Raw genomic sequence first — 22,601 nt, 5'->3', positions numbered from 1 at the left:
TTCATAGTTCACATCGCTGAGTTGACGTAGCACCTCGTAGGGACCGAAGTAGCGCCGCAGAAGCTTTTCAGAGCGACCGCGCACACGTATAGGGCTCCATACCCAGACGTGCTCGCCGGGTTGGTAAATCACCTCCCTGTGGCGGAGGTTGTAACGCCGGGCGTCAGTTGTCTGCTGGTGGCGAATGCGTTGTCGAGCAAGGTGGCGAGCGGCTTCTGCATCGCGAACGAATTGGTCAGCGCCTGGGGCAGACGAGGGGGTACAATCCGGGAGCAGCATGGCGTCAAGCATGGTCAGGGCATCTCGTCCATACACCAAACGGAAGGGAGTGAAGCGCGTCGTTTCTTGGAGGGCGGTGTTGTACGCAAACGTGATGTAGGGAAGTATTTCGTCCCAGTTGCGATGGTCAGCGTCGACATACATAGACATCATATCTGTGATGGTCTTGTTCAGCCTCTCAGTAAGTCCATTCGTTTGAGGATGGTAAGCAGTAGTTTTTCTATGACTGGTGCCACTAAGACGGAGGACCTCGTGTGTAAGAGCCGACGTAAACGCGGTTCCCCGGTCAGTTAATACAACCACGGGGGCGCCGTGGCGAAGCACGATGTGGTGAACAAAGAACTGTGCAATTTCAGCCGCGGTGCCACGGGGAAGAGCCTTGGTTTCACAATAGCGGCTTAGGTAGTCCGTGGCAACAACAATATACCGGTTTCCCATGGAGGACACCGGGAATGGGCCCAGTAAGTCCATGCCGACTTGTTGGAATGGGATTTGCGGTGGATCAATTGGCTTCAGAAGGCCGGCCGGTTTTGTCGGTGGTACCTTCCGTCGTTGACACTCACGGCAGGTTCGAACGTAGCGTTGGACGACCGCAGCAAGCCGCGGCCAGTAGTACTTGTGGCGGAGGCGTCCCAATGTTCTGGAAAAACCGAGGTGGCCAGAAGAAATGTCGTCGTGGCATGCAGCGAGAACTTCCTGACGAAGTGCGGTTGGGACAACGAGGAGATACGCAGTTTCGGTCGGGCCGTAGTTTTTCTTGTAGAGGACTCCATCTATTAAGCAATACGACGAAAGTCCGCGAGAGAAGAGTCTGGGCGGAGACGGAGCGGTTCCTTCGAGGTACTCGATTAGAGGCAGCAGTTCGCAGTCGGCCCTCTGGTGGTGGGCAAGGTCGGATGTGGTGACAGCGCCGAGGAAAGCAGAATCGTCGTCGGACTCATCTGGTGGGCACGGAAGAGGAGCTCGGGAGAGACAGTCTGCATCGCTATGTTGCCGACCCGACTTATACACGATGCTGACGTCGAACTCTTGCAACCGAAGGCTCCACCGTGCAAGTCGCCCCGATGGATCTTTGAGGTTCGCAAGCCAGCACAAGGAGTGATGATCGCTGACGACTCGAAACGGGCGGCCGTACAGGTATGGGCGAAATTTTGTGATTGCCCACACAACAGCGAGACACTCCTTTTCCGTTGTGGAATAATTCACTTCGGAACGGGACAAAGTGCGACTTGCGTATGCGATCACGCGTTCCACACCGTCTTGCCACTGCACAATCACCGCACCGAGGCCCACATTGCTGGCATCTGTGTGCAGTTCCGTATCGGCCTGCTCGTCGAAGTGGGCAAGGATAGGCGTAGATTGGAGCCGGGCCTTAAGCTCTATGAAAGCTTTTTCCTGATCTTGGCCCCAGAAAAAGGGTTCAGAGTCTTTTGTCAGGCGAGTCAGCGGCTCTGCGAGCTTGGAGAAGTTTTGAACGAACCTCCGATAATAGGCGCAAAGCCCCAGGAAACGCCGCAAGCTTCGTTTATCTGTTGGCTGGGGAAATGCAGCAACGGCGGCGGTCTTTTCTGGGTCGGGGCTAACGCCCTGAGCGCTCACAATGTGGCCAAGAAACTTGAGCTCCCGAAATGCGAAGTGGCACTTTTCAGGCTTGAGAGACAGACCCGCAGAACGAATTGCTTCGAAGACGGCACGCAAACGTTTCAGGTGCTCCTCGAACGTGTCGGAGAAAATCACGACGTCGTCGAGATAAACAAGGCAGGACTGCCACTTCAGGTCAGTTAATACGGTGTCCATCATACGTTGGAACGTCGCAGGGGCTGAACACAAGCCGAAAGGAAGCACCTTAAATTCGTACAGTCCGTCAGGAGTAACGAAGGCGGTCTTTTCTCGGTCACGTTCGTCGACCTCGATTTGCCAATAACCGCTACGAAGGTCGAGTGACGAAAAGTAGGTAGCATGGCGGAGGCGGTCTAATGAGTCATCAATGCGCGGCAGTGGATAGACATCTTTTTTTGGTAACGTTATTGAGGCGTCTATAATCTACACAGAACCGTAGGCTGCCGTCCTTCTTTGCGACGAGGACAACAGGTGACGCCCAGGGGCTCGTCGATGGTTGTATGACGTCGTCGTGGAGCATTTCGGCAACTTGGAGGCGGATAGCATCGCGCTCCTTCGACGAAACACGATAAGGACGCTGACATAGCGGTCTCTGGTCACTGTCGACGATAATACGGTGCTTAGTTATTGGCGTCTGGCGAACCTTGGATGTTGATGCAAAACAGTCGCGGAAAGAGTCAATAAGGCTTTCCACGCGGCGTTTCTGATTGGTCAGAAGGTCAGGGTTCACGTCGGTCCTAATGGCTGTTGCAGTGTCCTGTTCGGTTATTTCGGGAGCCGTTGTTGATAAGGCACATTGGCCGGCATGTTCGCCAAGTTCTTCAAAATGGGCAATCACCGTGTTTTTCGTCAAATGTTGGGGTTCACAACTAAAGTTTGTCACTAAGAGCGTGGTACGCGCGTGAACAAGGTCGACAAGGGCGCGAGCAACGCAAACTTGCCGAGACAGTAGCAGCGACATATTCGCTTCGGCAATGCCCCGAGTACCGGAGCTGGTATCACACTGGACTGTGACAAACTTGCTTGCTCTCGGCGGTATCGTTGTGTGGTCATCAGAGATGCGTAATGGTGCTCTGTGCGGCTCGGGGTCGGTATCAACGGCTCGCTGTGTCGAAAACGATACCAATTGCTCATGCAGGTTGATGACCGCCCCATACTCTTTAAGGAAGTCCATGCCGAGAATCAGTTCTTTAGAGCACTCTCGTAGCACGGCGAAGGAGCCTGTGAAAGTTGCACCGCGGATCTTGATACGGCTGGTGCAGACGCCAACCGGCGTTACCACATGGCAACCAGCTGTGCGTATCTGCGGCCCATGCCAAGGTGTTAGAACCTTTCTGAGGGTTGCGGCTAGGTTACTACTCATGACAGAAAAGTCGGCTCCGGTATCGACGAGTGCAGATACGTCATAGCCATCGGCGGCAACAAGAATTTCGGCGGCGGAAACAATTGTTTGACAATTTGTCGGCGAGGTTTTTGGTGCCGTCGTCGATGGGGTCGTCGCTGAGGTTGTCGGTGAGGTCGGCGGTGGGATCATCTTTAAGGTCGGCGGGTGGGGTCGTCGCATAAAATCGTCGGATGGAGGCTGTTCACTGTCTGCGGCAGCGGCGGTCCTACCCCCAGAGGACGCCGTCTTCAGTTTTCCCGGCGTGGGGACGTACCTCTGAACTGGCCAGAGGATGACGGGCGGCCTGGCGAAGAGAACCGCCTTGGGGATGGCGATCGGGACTGGCGTCGCTGCGAGGTCGAAGATTGCACGTTTTCAGCCAAGTACTGTTCGATATCCCGTGGTCTTTCACCGTAGCGTGGTCGAGGTGAGTCAGGTGAAAACCCCCTTAAACCCATCCTGCGGTAGGGGCAGTGGCGAAGGATATGGCCAGGCTCTCCGCAGTGGTAACAGAGCGGCCGATTGTTTGGCGTACGCCAAACGTGCGCTTTGCTCACGGGGGGCCTGAACTCCTGCCGCACGGAGGGTGCTGTTGCGATTGGCTCCTGCAGGTATTGCACAGGAGCGATGGGGGAAAAGGCTCGCATCGCTGGCCCGGGACTTCGTAGCGCCTCGCTGTACGTCATAACGGAGGGCGCCGGGTGTGGAGCTGGGGGTGGCTGCACAACTCGTCGGATTTCTTCGCGGACCACGTCCGTAATGGCAGCGACGCTGACCTGTGGAGCTTCAAAGCGAAGTTTCGCCAGTTCCTCGCGCACCATGCTTCTTACAAGTTCCCGAAGGTCCTCGGCGGGCAGCGACGTAGGCGTGTACTGGGACTGGGAAGAGGCTGCTACAGTAGCCTGACGTCCGAAGTGGGCGCCCCGTTCCTGTAAAGAGCGCTCGATACACATTGCCTCCTTGGTGAAGTCGGACACTGTTCGTGGCGGGTCACGGACCAGTCCGGCAAACAGCTGCTCTTTTACGCCACGCATTAAGTGTCGTACCTTCTGGGCTTCGGGCATAGCAGGGTCGGCCCGGTTGAACAGTTGCGTCATGTCCTCGATGAACATCGCGACGCCCTCGTTAGGCTGCTGTGATCTCGAGCGCAGGGCGATTTCCGCTTTCTCTTTTCTTTCGCTGCTGGTAAATGTCGCTAGCAGCTCTCGACGAAAAGCCTCCCAGGTGGTAAAGGAAGCTTCGTGGTTCTCAAACCACGTTTTGGCCGAGTCCTGCAGCGCAAAGTAGACGTTGCGCAGCTTGCGCTCGCCGTCCCACTCATTGAAACTCGCCACTCGGTCAAAGCTGGCCAACCAGTCTTCGACGTCCTCGAACCTGTCCCCGTGGAACGGTGGCGGCGATCGAGGTGCGTGAAGGACAAATGGCGGGGCACTCCCGGAGTGCTGACTTGTCTGGCTAGCCGCGGTGGATGTCATGGCCCTTACCGGCGCTGTCAGTTGGCCGAACTCGGGTTGTAGGCCTCGCAGGCGGCGGCTCGCTTTGTGGACGGGTGTTGTGTCCAAGCGTCGCTGATCAGCGTCAGAGTTGCCCTCGGGGTGAGCGTTCATGGAACGATACCCAGCACCTCCACCAAAATGTCGCCGACAAACGTAGGGCGGCACGAAAAAAAGGGCTTTTGTTAATCCGAAGGCCAGAAAACCGAGCAGCGCGCGTTCGAACGGGAACGTCCTCTTCTTCGCTCCCACACGAGCCCAGTCATGCCGCTCGGCCGCATGGCGGCGCTCGCAGTGTGGCAATATGCTGTAGGAAATACCTGCCTGGACTCTACAGCGATCATACGCATCTACTTGTGGACTGAGGCAATCCCAATCAGAAATGATGTAAGGCCGGAACGTGTAAGAGGTGCAGAAATAGTGGAGAACACCTGAATAACCCTCGATGTGCTGATAACACTGTCCTGCTAAGTATCTTAGTTGACTAATTGAGGACGGCACGATTAAGGACGCCCGCAGCCAGTTCAACGACGGGCTTACAGATTCAGTAGGAAGAAAATTATGAGTAATGATAAGCACTCTGGGAAAGAAACAAGAGGTTACGATCGGTAGTGAGCTACTGGAAGCAGTCGAAGACAGCACCTATCTGTACAGGCAAGTAGTGGCTGCAGATCCGAACCATCAGAAAGAAATTACAGAGAGAATAAGATTGGGTTGGAGTGCAATTTGCAGGCTGTTTCTACTTATAATCGGCAGCTTACCGATTATACCTGAAAAGAAAAAATATAGCAGTTGTGTGTAGCATGCTATGATGCCAAAAGTTGGAAGCTTACGAGAAACCTTGAAACAACTAATGGCAACACAGCGAGCAACGGCAGAAGAAAAAATGGTGGGGGTAACGCTGATAGACAGAACGATAGCAGCGTGGATAAGAGCGCTAGTTATAGTTAGTGATAAGCGAGCGGATAGCAAAAAATTCGATTGGGCTGAAAATTCAACGTGGGTAACGGTTAACCGAGACGGTCTCTTGGGGTAAGAGTGCAGTATAAGGGAAGGTAAAACAGCCGGGAGACACATTGCGTCAGGTGGCGAAGAAAAATCAGCCAATTTGCTGGCGCAGGACACGGTTGATTGAAGATCGATGGAAGATGCCTTTGTCCTGCCAAATTACGTACTAAATCTGACGTAGCCTAACTAATTATAATAGAGATGATGACGAAGGTGAAAGTCATTGCATGGAGCCCACTCAGTAGCTGCACCGGCAGGTAAAAAAAACAAAAAAAAACTTGAAAAAAACGCAAAAGGTGTGTATAGCAAGCACTATATATACATCACTTGGCGCGAGCTGTCACCGGCAATCAAACCGTAAAAGAGAACCATGCCATTGAGACGCGAAAAAAGCTGACGGCTTCAACAGCTCTATTTTTTTTTTTTGGTTTGTAAAACTCTCTCGAACAGAGCTCGGCAGTCGCGCGGTAGCTGTCAGCGCTGAATGCATGTCAAAATCTCACTTGCGTTGTTGAGAGCAGGGCTTCATCAAAAACAACATGCGATTTGAAGTAAACTACGGTCGGAAACGTGGAGAGAATGGTGGGAAATAAGCGACAAACAACGCGTTGTGCGGAAATTTCTCATCAGGAGGAACATATATCCTAAATGTGAGTCTTTGCCCTTACGATGCGCTTTCGTAGCAAGCGAAGCGATGACGTGCAAAAATTTTAAGTTTGTTTCTCCTTTTTTGAAGTCGAAGGAGTGACTCCCACATAGAGCGCCCCCATTGCTAGCTAGTGAAGGCTACAACACTGTGCCATGCCCTTAATACCCTTCCCCCCCCTCCCCATTTTTTATCATTTCGCTAACCACGCATGTGCAGCGGAAACCATCGTCTAGTTCATCCCCTACTCAGAAGCGAATATAAGGGTGCATACATTTTCATAGGATGGAAGCCTGCTGAACTCTTTTCCGGTCAGAACGCTCAGGCCATAGCGAGGAGAACGAGATAACCAGACAAAGAGAGTGAATCTTCCGTTCTTGATTGCAGCAATGACGCCGAAACGAGGCCAAAATCAAATTCATTGCAGTTTCCACCCCAAGGCGCAGAGCTTGCTCCAACCGGCTTCACAATATATTCGATGAGACCCCACCGCCTCTATCCACCTTCCCAACGCTTTACGGAAAAGAAAACCACCCCGAAAAAAAATAATAATTGGAGTCCTAGCTTTAACGTTCTTTTGAGCAATCGAATCCCATAACAACGGCTGTACAAATGAAGAACTGCAGGAGTAATAAAGAAAAAAAATTGGAATGGTTTTAACCTAGTTAAACCGAGTAGACGTGAGAAAGCATGTTTTTAGCCTGGGTGGCTCATGGTTTTGCTTTGCTGGGTTAAGCTATGATCGAGGTTAAGCCGATCTGATCTGTTCACGCCGCAGATGGAAGTTGATAAAGACAACGATGCGTAATGCACAGCGCGAGGCTGGGTTGCAGTTTAACACGAGGCGTGTTCGGCTGCGGCGATGGCATATCATTATCAGCTTGTTTCGCGCTTTTTTTTTTATTTCAAATCGGCAAACCACCCTTTTTTAGTAGCTGTGCTTATCAGGCATCTAAGTGCTCATTTGCCTTTATTATTCGCACCGACGGGACACACTCGTGAGAGGCCTTTACGGGGATTCCTTAAGGAAGTTGCTGACACCTTCAATTTCCTAATTGTGCGCTTTTCTTTAGACTACCTGTATAGCCTCTCCAGAAGGTAGATGACTCAGACACTTACACAGTATTTGTTCCCTGTACCGTTGTATCGGCAACCTTTTCCGGAATTCATTGACACCAGTGTTTTAAAACGTGTTAGGCGTATGCGCATTTCTTCTGCTGCAAAAACATTCTTCTTTAATCTGCACACATCTACGCTGCCTGTGAAGGCATGGCTTCATGCTAAGGGAATGCTTGCGCCATGGTCGGTGAACTGCCGCCTGTGCAGTACACCAGAGACAATTGACCATTGTTTTAATCTGTGCATTGATGCTATATTCTTATGGGACATTTTACAACGAACATTTAAGAAGGACATTGACATCACACTCTACAGTATCCGTTTTTTGCCTGTGAAGAAAAACTGTGTTGTGTCATATGATCTGTTTATGTTGCTGGTGCTATTTACTCTCTGGAAGAGCCGCATGATGGACCGCCGCGCCGAATCACCACGGTCGTCGAAATCTATTTCGTGAACACTGCGCTTTGGTGCGGGGAGTATATGCTGCCCTGCAAGAGCCGCCTAGCTGGCTCCCCTATCTGGGTGCATGTGCGTGCCTCCCAGACGTTTGATGTTTTCGAAGGAGGGTCATGCATGGGTAAGGTGGCCTGGTGTTTTGTGGCGTAAGCATGCTTAGACTTTTCTTTTCGGCACTATTTCCATGCAATAAGGAAAAAAAACTGCGGCGATAGCATAGTGCTCTCGTGCAGTGGCCAGCGAAGCTGATCTGTTCACGTAACGGCGTGTTCGAATTCCGGTCACGGCAATATTTATTTATTTATTTATTTATTTATTTATTTATTTATTTATTTATTTATTTATTTATTCAAGGCTTCAGCGATGCTTTTGCAGCTTTGGTCATGAAGTGGAGCTTTCGCTCTCAAAAAAACGATGCTTATCTTTTCCGAACTAAAGCATCTACAACTAGTCACTCCGCGTCTATTCAGGCGACTCGCTAAATTGGACAGCTCGTCTGTGGCTAATGGATGACAGAAATGTGCTAAACAATTGTCGCGCACTCATTTCGGTTCAGGGCATGCTGGATACGCTTTAATCAAAAGAGGCAGTCCTTGTGTATTTTTGTTGTTACTTTTTTTTGCAGCAAAGAAGGATAAAACGCGCCGCTTCTTGATTCGGTATCTCGAGTCTTTAAAAAAGAAGGGAAAAAGTAGCCCCACTCGAGTCTCAAAGCCAGAGGCGGAGTGGTCACCGATGCTCGTGCGTCACAGATGGTAAAAGCCACGCTGATGGCCGAAAACCATCGTTTCCTCGGGCAAGGCCAAGGCCTTTCGATGTCATACTTCAGCTTTTCTAGTCATGTTTGTTGTTAACAAAAACAACAATAAAACAAAAAGGCAACACGGGAAAGGGCGGAGGAGGGAGAGACTGTCTAATCTCGAAGCCATGACCGTGACCGCATAGTTTGTGCTTGAGGCCGGGAGCAGGGACGCGCTGTTTATCTACAGCTTTTCTTCCCGAGTTCGGTGAAAGTGGCCCGCGGAGGAGATGCTGCCGCGGAGCACTCCGTGATTTCCGCTGTTTCGGTGAGTGCGCATTATTTACGGGCCACTCATTACTGTTCTTTTTGTTTTGTTTTGTTTTCGTGCGTCCACTTCGTTGCGGGTCGGTGACCTTCATAATTTCGCATCTTCTCTGTTCGATGCAACCGTCTGTCCTGCTCCGGACTGATTCCGGTGCATCCGAACGCCGCGTGGAATTTTACGGGTCATTTAATCATTTTGTTGGATTACATTGTCGATGTTACGTGGTTAAAGTGAAAGTGGAGAGAGAAGGCCAGATCCTGCGAGTAAATAAATGAGTGCAGGCGTGTTCAGTAGTAGTCCAGGCATGACATGCGTTCAGCAGTAGTATGAAGCAGGGCGGATGAATGTACGTGAACTCGACCACATGTGCTCACAAACGCCCAGGCACATAACAGAACAAAAAGAGTGAACGGCTGATTCGAACCCAATGCCACACACGCATTGCTCGCGGGCAGGCACAGTGCTTTTCGCAGTGATTTTTGCTTTGTTGCGTGAAGAGAACCCTTTGAAGGTCTAGCTGTGCACTAAACAGGCTTCAGCGCTGCATTTCACGCTATTCGTCGTCGTAGTAGGGACGTGGCGTGGACAAGCCAGAAATTGCGTGAGTTTTGCTTTGCGCCTATACGTTTTATTCCCCGCATTCTGAGCACAATGCAGCGAGAAACCTTGGCCCTTTATCACAAAGGTGCAGCAATTAGAGTTAGCGCTGAGTGTACTGCATGGGCGGGACTGCAGGCCCCAGAAGGTGTACGCAGTGTCCTTCAAAACTAACAGGTGTACTTCACGTTTGTGTGTACCAGAGCCAAACTCGTCGCAGTGACTCAAAAGCCGTGCCGTTCTGATGCTAAACAAGTGGCCGCGGGTTCGACCCCTGCCTATAGTCGGCTTCAGTAGATGCGAAACGCAAAAACGATCGTGTACTACCTTGGTCACAGTTAGAGTGAACACGGGAGCGCGTGGCTTGGCGTATTATCAACGCATTCTAACCTGGTAACGAGGAGCCAGAGTAGTACATGCGTGGTACGTGTTATGCGGGCACTCCTCGTGTTCTCTGCATGGTTCCTCGCGATCCCGTTAGAATGCGGTGATAGTGAAAAGAAAATGCGTTTTACTTCATCGCAGCGATTTAAAAAAAAAAAACACGCTAAGACGCAGGGCTTACGCTAATGGAGGATAGTGTAATCACTTGCTGGTATACGTAATACAGAGTATATAGAGTGGGTAGTCTATGGACTTTTCGCTCCGTTAAGGCAAGCCAACGCGTGTCGCACAATCAGTCTACCCAGCGCGTGTAAGGCTTAGGACGGCTGTTTCGGTCAAAGGCAATATGGCTTGGAAGGTATATACTGCACTCTCTGTAGGGGCACTACAGATATAATTCATTCGATTAGCTTTTCTGCAGTCGCTAACTACAGCAAAGCTACAATCGCCCGTGTCACGAGACACGATACGACCGAGAAGGACAGAACAAATTCACGACTCTCAACTCGCCGCAGGCAGTTTTTTGAAGCGCTGCACCGAACTTTGAAAAAAAAAAGAAAAAGAAAAGAGAGAGAAAGAGGTTTTGTGTGCAGCACATGGCGGGTTCGTATAAAGTGACAAATATCAACGGAAAAGAAATGAATAAACAATAGACGAACACATGCGCTGGCTGCCGTTTTCTTATTTTTAAAAGATGAAAATATACAGATGGCACTCAGAGACAATCGTCTTGTGTAGGATGAAACACTCTTCCAGCGGAAGTACTTACAAAAACGGGCCACCCAGCGCCATTTTTGGCAGCTATGGAGAGCGAAGTGCAATAAAAAAAAACTTAAAGCTACCAAACATTCCTCCCTGCATCACCACCTCCCTCTGATGCGCCCATTCTCAAGACCATCTGCGGCACATAATCGCAGATGCAACGTTAGCCGTCATTATCGTTGCCCCCAAGTATATCTACTTCAACTGCCATCAGCGATGATTACATTCTTAAAAAGAACTGTTCAGTCATACCATCACTGCGCACTAAAGTGCTGCTTATTTTGTATGATCAGTGGCGGCTGTGATCAGCGATAAACGTCGCGATTTTGTTCCTCGAAGCCGCGACAGCAGTAGCGGGAAGACATTGAAAACGGAGCAGTTAAACATGCGAAGTTATCCTATAATCAATGCAGCACTTATCAAAGGGCCGAAGGTGTATGTGCTATATATACATGGGATATCGTTGTTACCCCTTGCAGCGTCCCCTGTCCTAACGCTTCTGACGCACTCAGCGCCTTTGTAAGAAAGGCAGGCAAGTTTGGCGAAGTCATAGTGATTAATTTCGCTTCGACGTACACCCGTCGCCGAGACACCGTGAGTGATGAAAGACGCCCCAATTTATTTTACTTTAGTTTCATTAGTAGCACTCCCCCCCCCCCCCCCCCCCCCACACACACACACACAGAACGCTCACCGTAATCACAGCATGCCTACGCAGTGGTGCAAGTATTTCGCATCTTTTCTCCGTAGCAGTGCGGAATCATTGAACCCTCGACTCCGTGTTCAGTAGCTATGGGCGTTGTTATCACCCCCAGACAATAACGACGATCGCCGTAGCCGCAGGCGATCCAAAAATTCAAGTAAATAAATACAGACGCCACGGAAACAGAGAATACGCCGGACTAACCCACCTAGTGTCCCTGAATATCGATTAGGTCCCTGGTGGAAGAACATGTTATTCTTTCACCGATGCTTTGGTCTGAGTATAGATTCTGGAAACGCTACCGCTTAGATTGCCTGTAAGTTTAATTCGGCTGGGCTTTCTGTCTGAACGAGGCTAAAATTCAAAAGCTTTATCAGCGCGCACTGATTGTTTCCTTCATTGGTCAGCGTGTGGTTTTGGTCATAAAGTCGTTGCCTGCAATTAATTCCACGACGTGCAGCTTACCGACTGCATCGCCCCTTTACGAGTGCCTCTACTTCACGCTGCGATATGACTTGTGGCTGCAATTGTAGCTGTATACGATTTTCTTTGTATTCTCCGACACCTGCTGCCTGCGTTCCCGCCTGAATCTAGCCCGCAGCCCTAGTTTTATGGCCTGGTTGTTCGATATATCGCGTTTGTCGCCGTATCCTGGCAGATGCGGTCCCGAACACTACAATACCGTAGTTTCGCGATCACAAGCACGACCACATTTACACGAGGCCGTCTGAACGAATTTGTTCTAGCTGCTTTCAGTGCGGCTCATGTGTAAGGGTAACCCCCGATTTAGTTAGGCGGGTGCTTAGAGGGAAACTGAGGGCAATGTGAAGTTGGCCTGTATCGACACAGTACCACGCTCTGATCACAGACACCACTCTCACCATAAACGGAGGTTTTATAAGCTTGAAAAAAAAAGGACTACAAAACGAAATACAGGTGGTGCCATGATCAGCCGATTTCGCAAGTGAAATGCATGCATCGACAAAGTTTTTTGCATGGATCCAAGAGGCTATGCTACACCTTCATTCACTTCAAAACGGCAGCAACCGTCCTTTTCAAAAAGGACGTCATAAGTTTAGATGTACTGTCAGGAATAGGTTGAATAAAATCGAGTCAGTGGTATTAGACATCCGATATTACTACACCTCCATCATTTCTGTTCTTTTTTTTTTTAATTGTAGAGAGCTCTTCGGTTCTCTTGTGAGTTCTCTCGTGTAAAAGTGCGATCTGTGCTGTCTTTTACGTTTTCTCATTAAAATGCGGGAATCTATTTTGGAGTAATCTAGCACAGTGTTCTTCTTTCTCGGATTTTCATATATGTCTCTCTCTTAAAAAAAAAAGAAGACATTGCTTCACGTGCAACGGTAATGGTTCCTCTTTACAGCTTGCAGTTTTGGGTAAAAAAAAAGCGCATAAAGTTTTTTTAATGTTAGCTATAATTCTTGTTAGCATATTTACTTGACTATCCTATTTCGCCTTCATTAAAATGAAAATTGGTTTTTGACGAAAGGAAACGGCGCAGTAATGTGGACACCGGAACTACACGTTTTCGTGTAACGTTTTTCCTTCTCAAGAAAGCTACATTGTGTTGCCACACGTGCGGCTGCCAGGAAAGGAGACAGGTCTAGAGCATGGCTACTCACACAACCTCCTCTCAACGGTTGGAAGCGCATATTTATCGCTTACACTTTCACGAAAAGAAAAACTCATCGCATTGATCCTCGAGCAGTGATCCATGCAGTGCCATAAAGTTGAATGGAGCAAAGGAACAAACACAGGAAGACACAGAGGCAGAAAGAGCGCCTTTCAACTTTATGATGAACCAACTAGCCCAACAGCAAGTAATTATGCAATGCCACTTCTAGAACTGACGAGCCACATCCTTTAACAGCGCCTTTCGGAGGGAATTAATGAATTACTATAATTTACTGTGTACAGCCCGCCCTCGGTCTAGAGTCCGCAGGGCTCCATTTTTGCTTAATTTCTTTGTACTAGATTGTCTGCCCATGGATTATAGTCCGCAGCAGCCAGGTGTACAATCAGCTCAGAAAATTAAGCGTAAGTATCGCAAAACATCGTAATGGAATGAGCGTGTAGAGTTTCATCTATTCGGCGACACTAAAAAAAAAAGTAGTACCGTCTAGTCCGCACCTATAGATAGTTCGCGAAGCACAGAGCTTCTACATTTAAGCATGCTTAGTCTGCGTACTGTAGTGCACCGAAAATTGCGGTATTTCGTCTTATTCCTTTCCAGCGAACAAGCCACGTAGTAATGTCGGCTATCGTGACACAAGAAGAAGCCAATTGTAATAGATCATCAACACATGAGACACGTAAAACTTTATCGTAAATTCAACTCACCTCATACATGCTTTTATTCGCAGTGATAAGCGTGAGCCGGTCCGAATATCGTATGTTAAAGTTTCCAGAACTGAACTTCCCTTCCCGGCCAAGCACTCTGCATATATTCGCGTCAGCCCGACGTGAATTTCATTTACAAGAGCGCGTAACTGTTTTGTCCCCCTTCCAGTGTCTTTCACCCCTCCGCGCTGAATTTTCCGCCAAAATGAACTACATCCAACTTGCCCAACTCACCATTCTTCTGCGACTGACAACGTCTGGCAGACATAAAAGCTAACTGCACCAACACTACACCTGTTGTGAGCGGCATGCAAGAGGAGGAAAACGCGAAGGCGAAACTATTAAGTGTGCCATTCCCCAAATCAAGCGCATAAACAGTGCCTACGTGTGCACTTCGTGCGGGAACACACAGACACACGAAAGCGTTCACCCGCCGCGGGCCGCCGGCGTCCGCACAAAAGCGCTGTGCAAATATCTCCTCGTCGTCATACTATATATCGTTTCACGGTCAGTTTGTCTTTGCTCAGCCGACCTCCACTGTTTGCCCCTTGACCTCGTCGACGCGCAATTCCTCCCGATCCCGGCAGTGGCGGCTCGCTTTTCTTTCAGTCATTTTCTCTTGCTCGTCCCACTACATATATAAACGGCGGCCGCGAACAACCCCTTTGGCTACGGGGACCTCAGGAAAGCATCGACCCCTCGCTGACAGTCAGCCGTCACTGCCTTCTCCTCTCATTTACTCTTCCTTTCAGCCTCGCCCTCGGTGCTTCGGGACCTATTACTCCCGTTGGGCCGACAAACCTGCAGCAGCTGCGGCTGCTTCACGCAATGCATGCCGTCGCCTTCTTGTCTCGCGTTTTCGTGGCATTCTTACGGGGACGATGGCTGGCGGTGCAGACTTCTCGCCTCCTTCTTTTCCAGCCTGTCGCCCCCTCTGGTTCGACCGGGACGGTCCCCGCGTGAGTGCCGCCGCAGAGGACAGCGGAGCGCGGCCGTGTTTTCTCATTCCTCGCAGCAGCTCGACCAATCACCACCACCGAAGCGGCAGAAGCGGGCCGCTGGTCTTTGTCGACAACATGAGGCTGTTGTTGCCAACGCCTACCCTGCTGTACCATTGGGCACTGACTGCTGCGACGTGCTGCTGTCTATGGGATCTGGCACGTGAGTACCTGGCCGGCACGTTTCACGTACTGCGAGCTATGAGAATTGACTGATGCAAAAACAACGCACGGCTTTCATGGCCGAATATTACCGTCGATGATGAATTTAACATGTATAGTTTCCACAGATCTCGGAACACGGAAGCCACAAATAAATTAAAATTCTTAGCAATTCCGGTATATAGCCACGAATTGAATGGTGTGCTCTCTTATTCCTGCGCGACCTGCACAAAGTACCGCTTAAAGTCAAGCAACGCCTCCAGGAAGCAAGGACATTTTTCGTTGTTTCAGCGTTCCCAAAATATCTACGGGCATTTTCACCCGTGGACCATAGAACAAATGTTTGTAACACGGATTGTTTCCGTACTGGCAGCACAATGTGACGGCGCTTTTGGTGTTGTGATAAAACCACCCTCGCCTACCTTGAGGCACACGAGGCAGGTCGCGCGTGAGAGCTACTATCCTGTACGGTCTGCGCACGAAATTCGCCTATACGCCGGTCCGACTGCGCAAGATCCACAGTATCAGCTCACCTATGTGCGTTAACTGCTGTCGTGGTTGATCAGAATCATTTACTCTTAGAGTGCCCATGTTTTTGCGACGAGCGTGAGACGCTCCTGTGTAACCTGAGGAGATTGAACGCTCCGTTGGACGATATAATTTTCGTATCGCGTAAGCTGAGTGATCGCGAACTGGAACAGGAACAAAACACTCGCAGGTTTTAGAGGAGACGATGGCCCTGTGGAAGCGGAGCAATTGCAGACAGACCACTGCAATCCCGCCTTTGCATAAACTCCACCACCACCCGGCATGCGGAAGAACACTCTCCGGCAGTGAACCCCCCCACCCCCACCCCCGCCTTGTCTATCACGCGTGTGGTAAAATCGGTGGTACACTACAGCTTGCTATAAGGCGGGTCAGGAGGACTTGTCCTGGTCTTCCGACTCGGTCCCGTCTATCCGGTCTTCCCAATACAGCGTGTACGCGGCTGTAATCCAAAAATGGAGCGCAGATCCCGTGCGGTGCATTGCAGCTCTCTTATAAATTAACCGTGCACGATATCGTGTAGTTCCTCTGGAGAGCCGAAGTTATGACGTTACGGTGCCATTTATTTAAGAATCATTCTGGTGCCATAGACTCGCCCACTTTTCTTAACACTTTATGCTTTGCAGCGTACCCCCACTTCTATAGATTTGTTCAAAAGGTGGAATTTTTCGAGGGGTTATATGAAGGACACACAATAAAAAAAATGAAGTGACAGCTTATTGCGAAAAAAATAGCGCAAAAAGAACACGAAGGACAGAAAGAACGACGCAGACAAGCGCTAACTCATAATTGGGGTTTTTTGATAAAACACGCTTCGTGTTCTCTTTGCGCTATTTTTTTCATCATGAACGTACACCAACTCGCCCAACTTTCGTCACTGCTTGGAGTGACAGCTGTCTAACATAGTGTCATGCGCCCAACAGGAGCGTCGTCGATGTTGTCGGACCATTGCTCGCAGGCTCGTTCCAGCAGGTGTGCTACCTTGTGGCGCCGGCCAATTCGTCGGACGCGCTGCCCATCGCGTCGGTGGACGTGGGGCTGTGCAGCCACATCATCATGGGCTTCGGCACCGTCGAGGAGGACGGCAGCATCAACCTGGACCCGCTGGGGGGTCCCACGGCGCTGGCGGCACTGGCCGCGCTGCGCAAGCGCAAGCCAGACCTCAAGCTCATGATCTCCGTCGGAGGGGGAGGGGGAGACGCCAACTTCAAGTCTATGGTCTCCGCCGCCGACAGCAGATGGAGGTGACCTGACCGTGGGCCGGACTACAATTTCCTCTTCCGTAAAGTTAGTGTACCGATTCCAGAGGGAAATCGGCGGCCGCAGTCCCGTTTTAAGGCGAAAGCCTTTAATGGCTCATACTCCCGGTCGTGCTCCTGTCCGTCCGTTACATCGCCATCCGGAAGTCACGACAACGGAAGTGACGTCATACCGTCCGTCCGTTACGCTCTTCAACTCGATAAGAAAAAATGGCCTGGCTTAGATAAAGTTAAGCCTAGGAGCGAAGCATAATAGATTTGTGGAAGGGATTCGGTATCGCCTGCCCGTAAGTCAGGCTAGTCTCTTCGTTGCTTAGCAATCTCCTGGAGGAGCGGGAGTTAGCCTTGGTGGTCGCGGCCGCGCGAATTGAGCCCCGTTTCTCCACAGCTGGCGTGACGTCAGACCACGTGCTCGGCTGCAGCGCCCCTAGCGGGAGTTAGCCTTGGTGGTCGCGGCCGCGCGGCGACCGCGCGAGTTGAGCCCCGTCTCTCCTCAGCTGTCGTGACGTCAGACCACGTGCTCGGCTGCAGCGCCCCTAGCGGGAGGAGCGGGAGTTAGCCTTGGTGGTCGCGGCCGCGCGGCGACCGCGCGAGTTGAGCCCCGTTTCTCCACAGCTGGCGTGACGTCAGACCACGTGCTCGGCTGCAGCGCCCCTAGCGGGAGGAGCGGGAGTTAGCCTTGGTGGTCGCGGCCGCGCCAGGCTGGGCTATGGTTGAGCTAAGTAGTGTCCCTATTATGCTTCGCATAAAAAAAAACTTGGCGCACGATTGGATTCGAACCACCATCCTTCCATTCCGCAGCCGAGCGTGCTAACGACTACGCTACTTCCTGGCGACGCATATGTAGTTGTCCTTGTCTAGGACGCTGTAGTGTTTGCGGGAAGGCGTTGAATCAGACGGATGCCTCCCAAACACCCTCCAGTGTCTGCAGCATTTAAGATTAACAAGCAATTGTGTACTTGATTGACGTCTTAACAACACATCAGTGACACAGGCAGCAACACCGCGCTAAAGGCTTTCGCCTCACCGCACTTTGGGTCAACAAAGTGCCCCCCCTGAATTTTTTATGCACGCTATTCCTAACTGTGCTGGCGGCTATTGTGGTACGCCTCCTGATAGCCTACCTCTATGAAAGGTACAGCTAAAAATATTTACGTTCCAGAGATGGACTGCGGAGCGGGCAGCAGGGCTCCAATTCTTTTTTTCAACCGCTTAAAGTTCCGTAATGCGCCACATGTTTTTACAGCGATAGCTGTTAAGCGCCCATTCCTAGGTTTCGCGTCGTCGTAGTAGTAGTAGTTGTGGTAGTATCTCGTAGTATGTCGTAGTCGGCGTAGCCGGTGGGTGCGTTGCCGCGAGAACCACTCGGAGGAGTGGTTACCGTGCAGTGAGAAAGGTATGACGTGAGCGGAGAAATGCGTAACCGGAGGGTGATTACCGCAGGAACCATCCGGAAGGCGGTTACCGTTGAAGGAGGAGAGTGTCGGGAGAGTGGAGAAATCCCCAACCGGGGAATGATTACGGTGGAGGGATGAGGACACGGCTAGAGTGTGAGAATGCGTAACCGGTACGTGGCTGCCATGCGAACCAACCGGAGAGTAGTTACCCTAGAAGGATGAGGAGGGTTGCCGTGGAAGGGGGAGGGAGGGTATGGCGAGAGCAGAGAAATGTAGCCCGGTCCATCTGGGGCAGCTGCGGCGAAACACGTCCCCCGAGGAAAGGATCATTGGGGGCGCTGCGCTTCTAGAACAGCGGACTGGAGTGCAGACCTATACGAAAAAAGAATATGTGTGAAAAACTAAAGAGAGCGCCCTAGAGCTACGCAGATGTGATGTCGCTCTCATATTCTCTACCGCAGCATATCGTATAGTACAAATACCTTAACAGCTGTCGCTGAATCTCGCGTTGAGCAGTCGTAACCGTCCTGACATTTTTTTTTTTCCATTCCATTCCCAGCAGCATGCACTGAGGTGAGGCTGCGACAACGCGACAGGTGGCGACACCCGTTCTTGCTCGCGCCAGTTGAGGCAAAATCAGACATAACATGCATGCAGCAGAAGTAGTTTTTATTGTTCCAGGTAAATTTGTGATTGGTTACAAACGCACTAGAAACTTTGATAGCAACTACAAGGACACGGAGAGAAAAGCACAGGCGTCCTTTTAGCCGTGAGTATGCGCAACAGGTCGTTATCTGGTTATGAGTGCACTAGTTAAGAAAGGGCAGCTAATCCTGGGCAACTCACTGGTTCCACTTTTCTTATCAGCATGTATGCTCTCATAACGCAGCTTTCTCTCTCTCTCCCCCTCCTCGCCCTCTTACTCTCACCATTTCTGCTTCATTTAATATTCGCGCCTACATGCTTTTACCCTTCGGCCTGTCTCGCAGGAGAATAGACGTCACCGCTTTCTCCACCTCTGTATGCTGGATAAATATTTTCAATATTGCTTCAATATTTGCTCAATATTGCTTCAACATTGCTTCAATATTTTTCCCCGCACGAAGAAATTACGGTACAGGGCAGCATGTTAGTAAATAATGATCTTCAAAACAAGATTTTCTTCATGTGCATAGATCGGGTTCGATGAAAGGAAACCCGACCATGCACGCTCCAATATCTCGCAGCCTCACATTAACCTCTCGCAGTTCCTTTGTCGTCGTCGCCCTGACACGGAGTTGAGGCATGCTGCTCGTCTGCACGAAAGCAGGCGAATGAAACTTGATTGCAGCTTTGTAGCTCAGGTTGACCTTCATGTTTTTCTCCAGAAATTGTCCCTCTTCCTGGTTGCACTCCCTTCGTATTTCGGAATCTGGAGTCACGTTAATTAAGGTACAACAGAGTGAAATTACCTGACGAACTAACTATAGTAGGATACAACTTAAAAAAAAAATAGCAGTTGCTAACACTGAGTCACTTCCACGGCGTACAGTATTACTCCGCTGGCCAATCACAATAGTAAATTAAATCAAATTTTTAATGTTTCACTGTATTAAACAATTCAGGTATCAAGATTCTAGAACTTGTGATTTTTTTCTTGCGATTAGCTTCTTTTTAACGTAGCAAAAAAAAAGTTTTAACAACGGACTACTTTTTTGTCGTGGAGGAAATCTGTGCGGCGGTCTTGAATGTGGGCGGAGCTTCCCTGCAGACTTAAGTTGTATCCGACTATAGTTGGCTGCGTTGGCGAGTGAGAGAGAGAGAGACATTCGCCGAGCAACAAGGTTCGACCTAATGATATGTTTCGCTAGAAGCCGTAATGACGTGGAAATGTGCAGTCAGAGCGAGCGTTAATATTCCGCTGTGGCAGTCTGCAACTCAGGCCCCCTTCTGCTGCCTCACCAGGTTCATCGCCTCGGCGATGTCGGCGTTGCGAGCGGCCCGCCTGGACGGACTCGACCTGGACTGGGAGTTCCCCAAGTTGCTCGACGCCTCCCGCTTCGCCCGCCTGCTCACGGTGCGCACCCCTTTCCGAGCAGGCATTGAGCCTTTGTGCACACTGTCGATAGAGGGCGCGACTTGGTAAATTATGGTGTGTTAAAACATGCGCTCACATACTGGCCATAGTGGTAAACTGCAAAAAATGCAAAGAAGCGTAAACAATTATTGCTTGACACGAAAAAGAAGAAAAAAAAAAAGCTGAATTTTTAGTTTCAGGCTCCAGTTTACCCTCATTACAGACGTGCATATGCGGCACGAATGTGGTGTGTAACGATAAAGGTGAAGAAAAGGCTGCCATTTTGACAGACAGCCTTTGCGATATTTCGCAGTATCTTCGCCCATCTTCCACTTTTCTTTTCTAGAAACATAATAAGTGGCAATAGCCTTCCTTCTAGAATCGCTTTCGTGTTGGTCCCTTGATTTTATACAAATTTTTGTATTGAAGCACATCTTAAGGTGATTTCGATATTCTCTGTTCCATTTTTATTCTCGGAAAATGCTGTGTGTCTTGGACAAGTCACGGAGTCGTGACTTAATTTTGTTTTCAGATAAATTTTATTTTCTGTAAGCTTTCTCGGCCGCTGTTTCTGAGGTGTGTAAGGGAAACTAGCTTAGACCAAGGGGCCGGCCATTTATTTTACGCGTTATTTGATTTACTTTTTATATGCACTTACCATTTGTTGTTTTTCATTTAAAATGCTCACCAACTAATGTATTCTTTTCCGTCGTTCTAATTTATTTTGTAATGCCCTCCTGCAACAATCCCAGGTGAGGTTAGCAGTACGTGTAAATAAATAAATCAAGCTCGGGGTTTGAAAGACACTATAAGTGGTCGTAACAACGCTCCCCAGAGCTGGCACCGTGCGGAAAGGGTGCGCGTACAAATAAAGCGTCACCCTTCTCCGACACCAGCTTTCAGGAGGGGATAACTGCTCTGCGGCCGCAATCCACCCTAACAATCTGACAATAGTGCCTTAATTCGGCGAATGCATATCTCTTCGTGACCCGGCGGTATATCGAATCAAGCAGCCCGAAGCACAGGCTTACCGCTGCGACTTCAGTTGCGTTTATTAACGCAATTCTTTGCCACCAGTACCATGGGAATTCGGCCAAGCAGACATGCTGCTGTACAAACCGCAGGCTGTCATTGGCTTATGTTTTATCAACGATGCATGAAACACATCTGAGGCTTTTCGGTGGACATTTCGAGATTTGCATGAATTTGCAATTTGCATACTACTTGTTTACGCACTCCACTGTTGCACCTCAATTTCTTTAACTTTTTTTTTGTTTTACTCTCACTCGCATACAGCATACTAAAGACGAGAATGAAAATATAGTACGGCCTGTCAGAACGCAGTCAACGAAATAGAAAGGGGGAAAAAAAAAACCTAATGTATTTTAAAGCCAGCTTTAGTATGCTGAACGGTATTACCACCCATAAAAAAAGAAACATAAGAAAATTAGCATTGTGTTGCCTGGATTAGTTCTTGGTCGTCGATGGATGCTACACTTCTGGCACAGCATACCCCCCTGAACTTTCATGGTTACCATACACTCTGACTTCGCTTTCATTTGCGCAAGGTTTCTACAGCTTCTTTGACTTTAACTAATCGTTTTTTTAGAACAGCGCGAAAAGGGAGGGCCAACGAAGAAACAAACAAGGACAGGACGGGCGACGTTTTATGCGGTCCTTCTTCGTTGTCCCGTCCCTTTTCATGCTGGTCAAAACAGACCTAGTAGCATATGGGCCGTTTCGCCGCCGCCAAGATTTTGATTGAGCATTTTTCCTTTTATTACAAACCACAGTGACGACAGTCAATACAAACTGTCGGTGTTTGCGGGTTTAATATTATTGCGATAAATATTCTCAGAGTTCTTTCCACGTAGCTTAACCTGAATGCTCAGCAGGGCTTTATATGTGTAGCACGCTGACGTCGTATGTCGGCGATTGAGAGTATATACTAGCAAAATAAATGACATCTGCTCTTGAGACAGCCATGTTCCTAAAGTTCTATCTCCATACTGTAGAAAATTATCGCACAGAACCTGTTGAGTCGTCACACGTAACTGAAGTTCTCAGAAGCAAAGAGTCACGTCACGTCAGCAGCTGTCTTCAGGTTACTGACGCAGCAATGCTACCAAACCGAAGTGTCGAAGGCCACAGAGTGAGCCATTAAAAGTGACCATGGTCACATCAGCGGAAGACTACAATTACCTCCTTAACAAATCTACACATTGATTTGAAGGATCAGGGTTCAGAAGGTTCCACTTAAAAAGAAAATGTACTTAACTCCATAAACGCCGACCGCGGCGGCTG

At 49.6% G+C, this 22,601-nt stretch overlaps 1 protein-coding gene across 3 annotated transcripts in view; it reads left to right on the top strand.

Annotated features, from left to right (window-relative positions):
* The first annotated feature begins 6,346 nt into the window (after window positions 1-6,346).
* Window positions 6,347-22,601, top strand: part of LOC144123360 (chitotriosidase-1-like) — a 28,244-nt gene continuing 11,989 nt past the window's right edge. Inside the window, exons 1-4 of one of the 3 annotated variants that reach the window (XM_077656202.1) lie at window positions 6,347-6,434; window positions 14,801-15,040; window positions 16,544-16,829; window positions 20,186-20,297. In XM_077656202.1, the coding sequence (XP_077512328.1) occupies window positions 14,956-15,040; window positions 16,544-16,829; window positions 20,186-20,297 (483 nt within the window). In that variant the 5' untranslated portion in view covers window positions 6,347-6,434; window positions 14,801-14,955. Of the gene's footprint in view, window positions 6,435-9,576; window positions 9,674-14,688; window positions 15,041-16,543; window positions 16,830-20,185; window positions 20,298-22,601 lie in introns of those variants that run through there. The other 2 variants (XM_077656201.1, XM_077656200.1) reach the window with 2 other exon arrangements.

Source organism: Amblyomma americanum, chromosome 3, assembly GCF_052857255.1.
Source record: "Amblyomma americanum isolate KBUSLIRL-KWMA chromosome 3, ASM5285725v1, whole genome shotgun sequence".
Taxonomy (NCBI): domain Eukaryota; kingdom Metazoa; phylum Arthropoda; class Arachnida; order Ixodida; family Ixodidae; genus Amblyomma; species Amblyomma americanum.
Note: the sequence above shows the minus strand (reverse complement) of the source record. Positions and strands in the feature narration are given on the sequence as shown.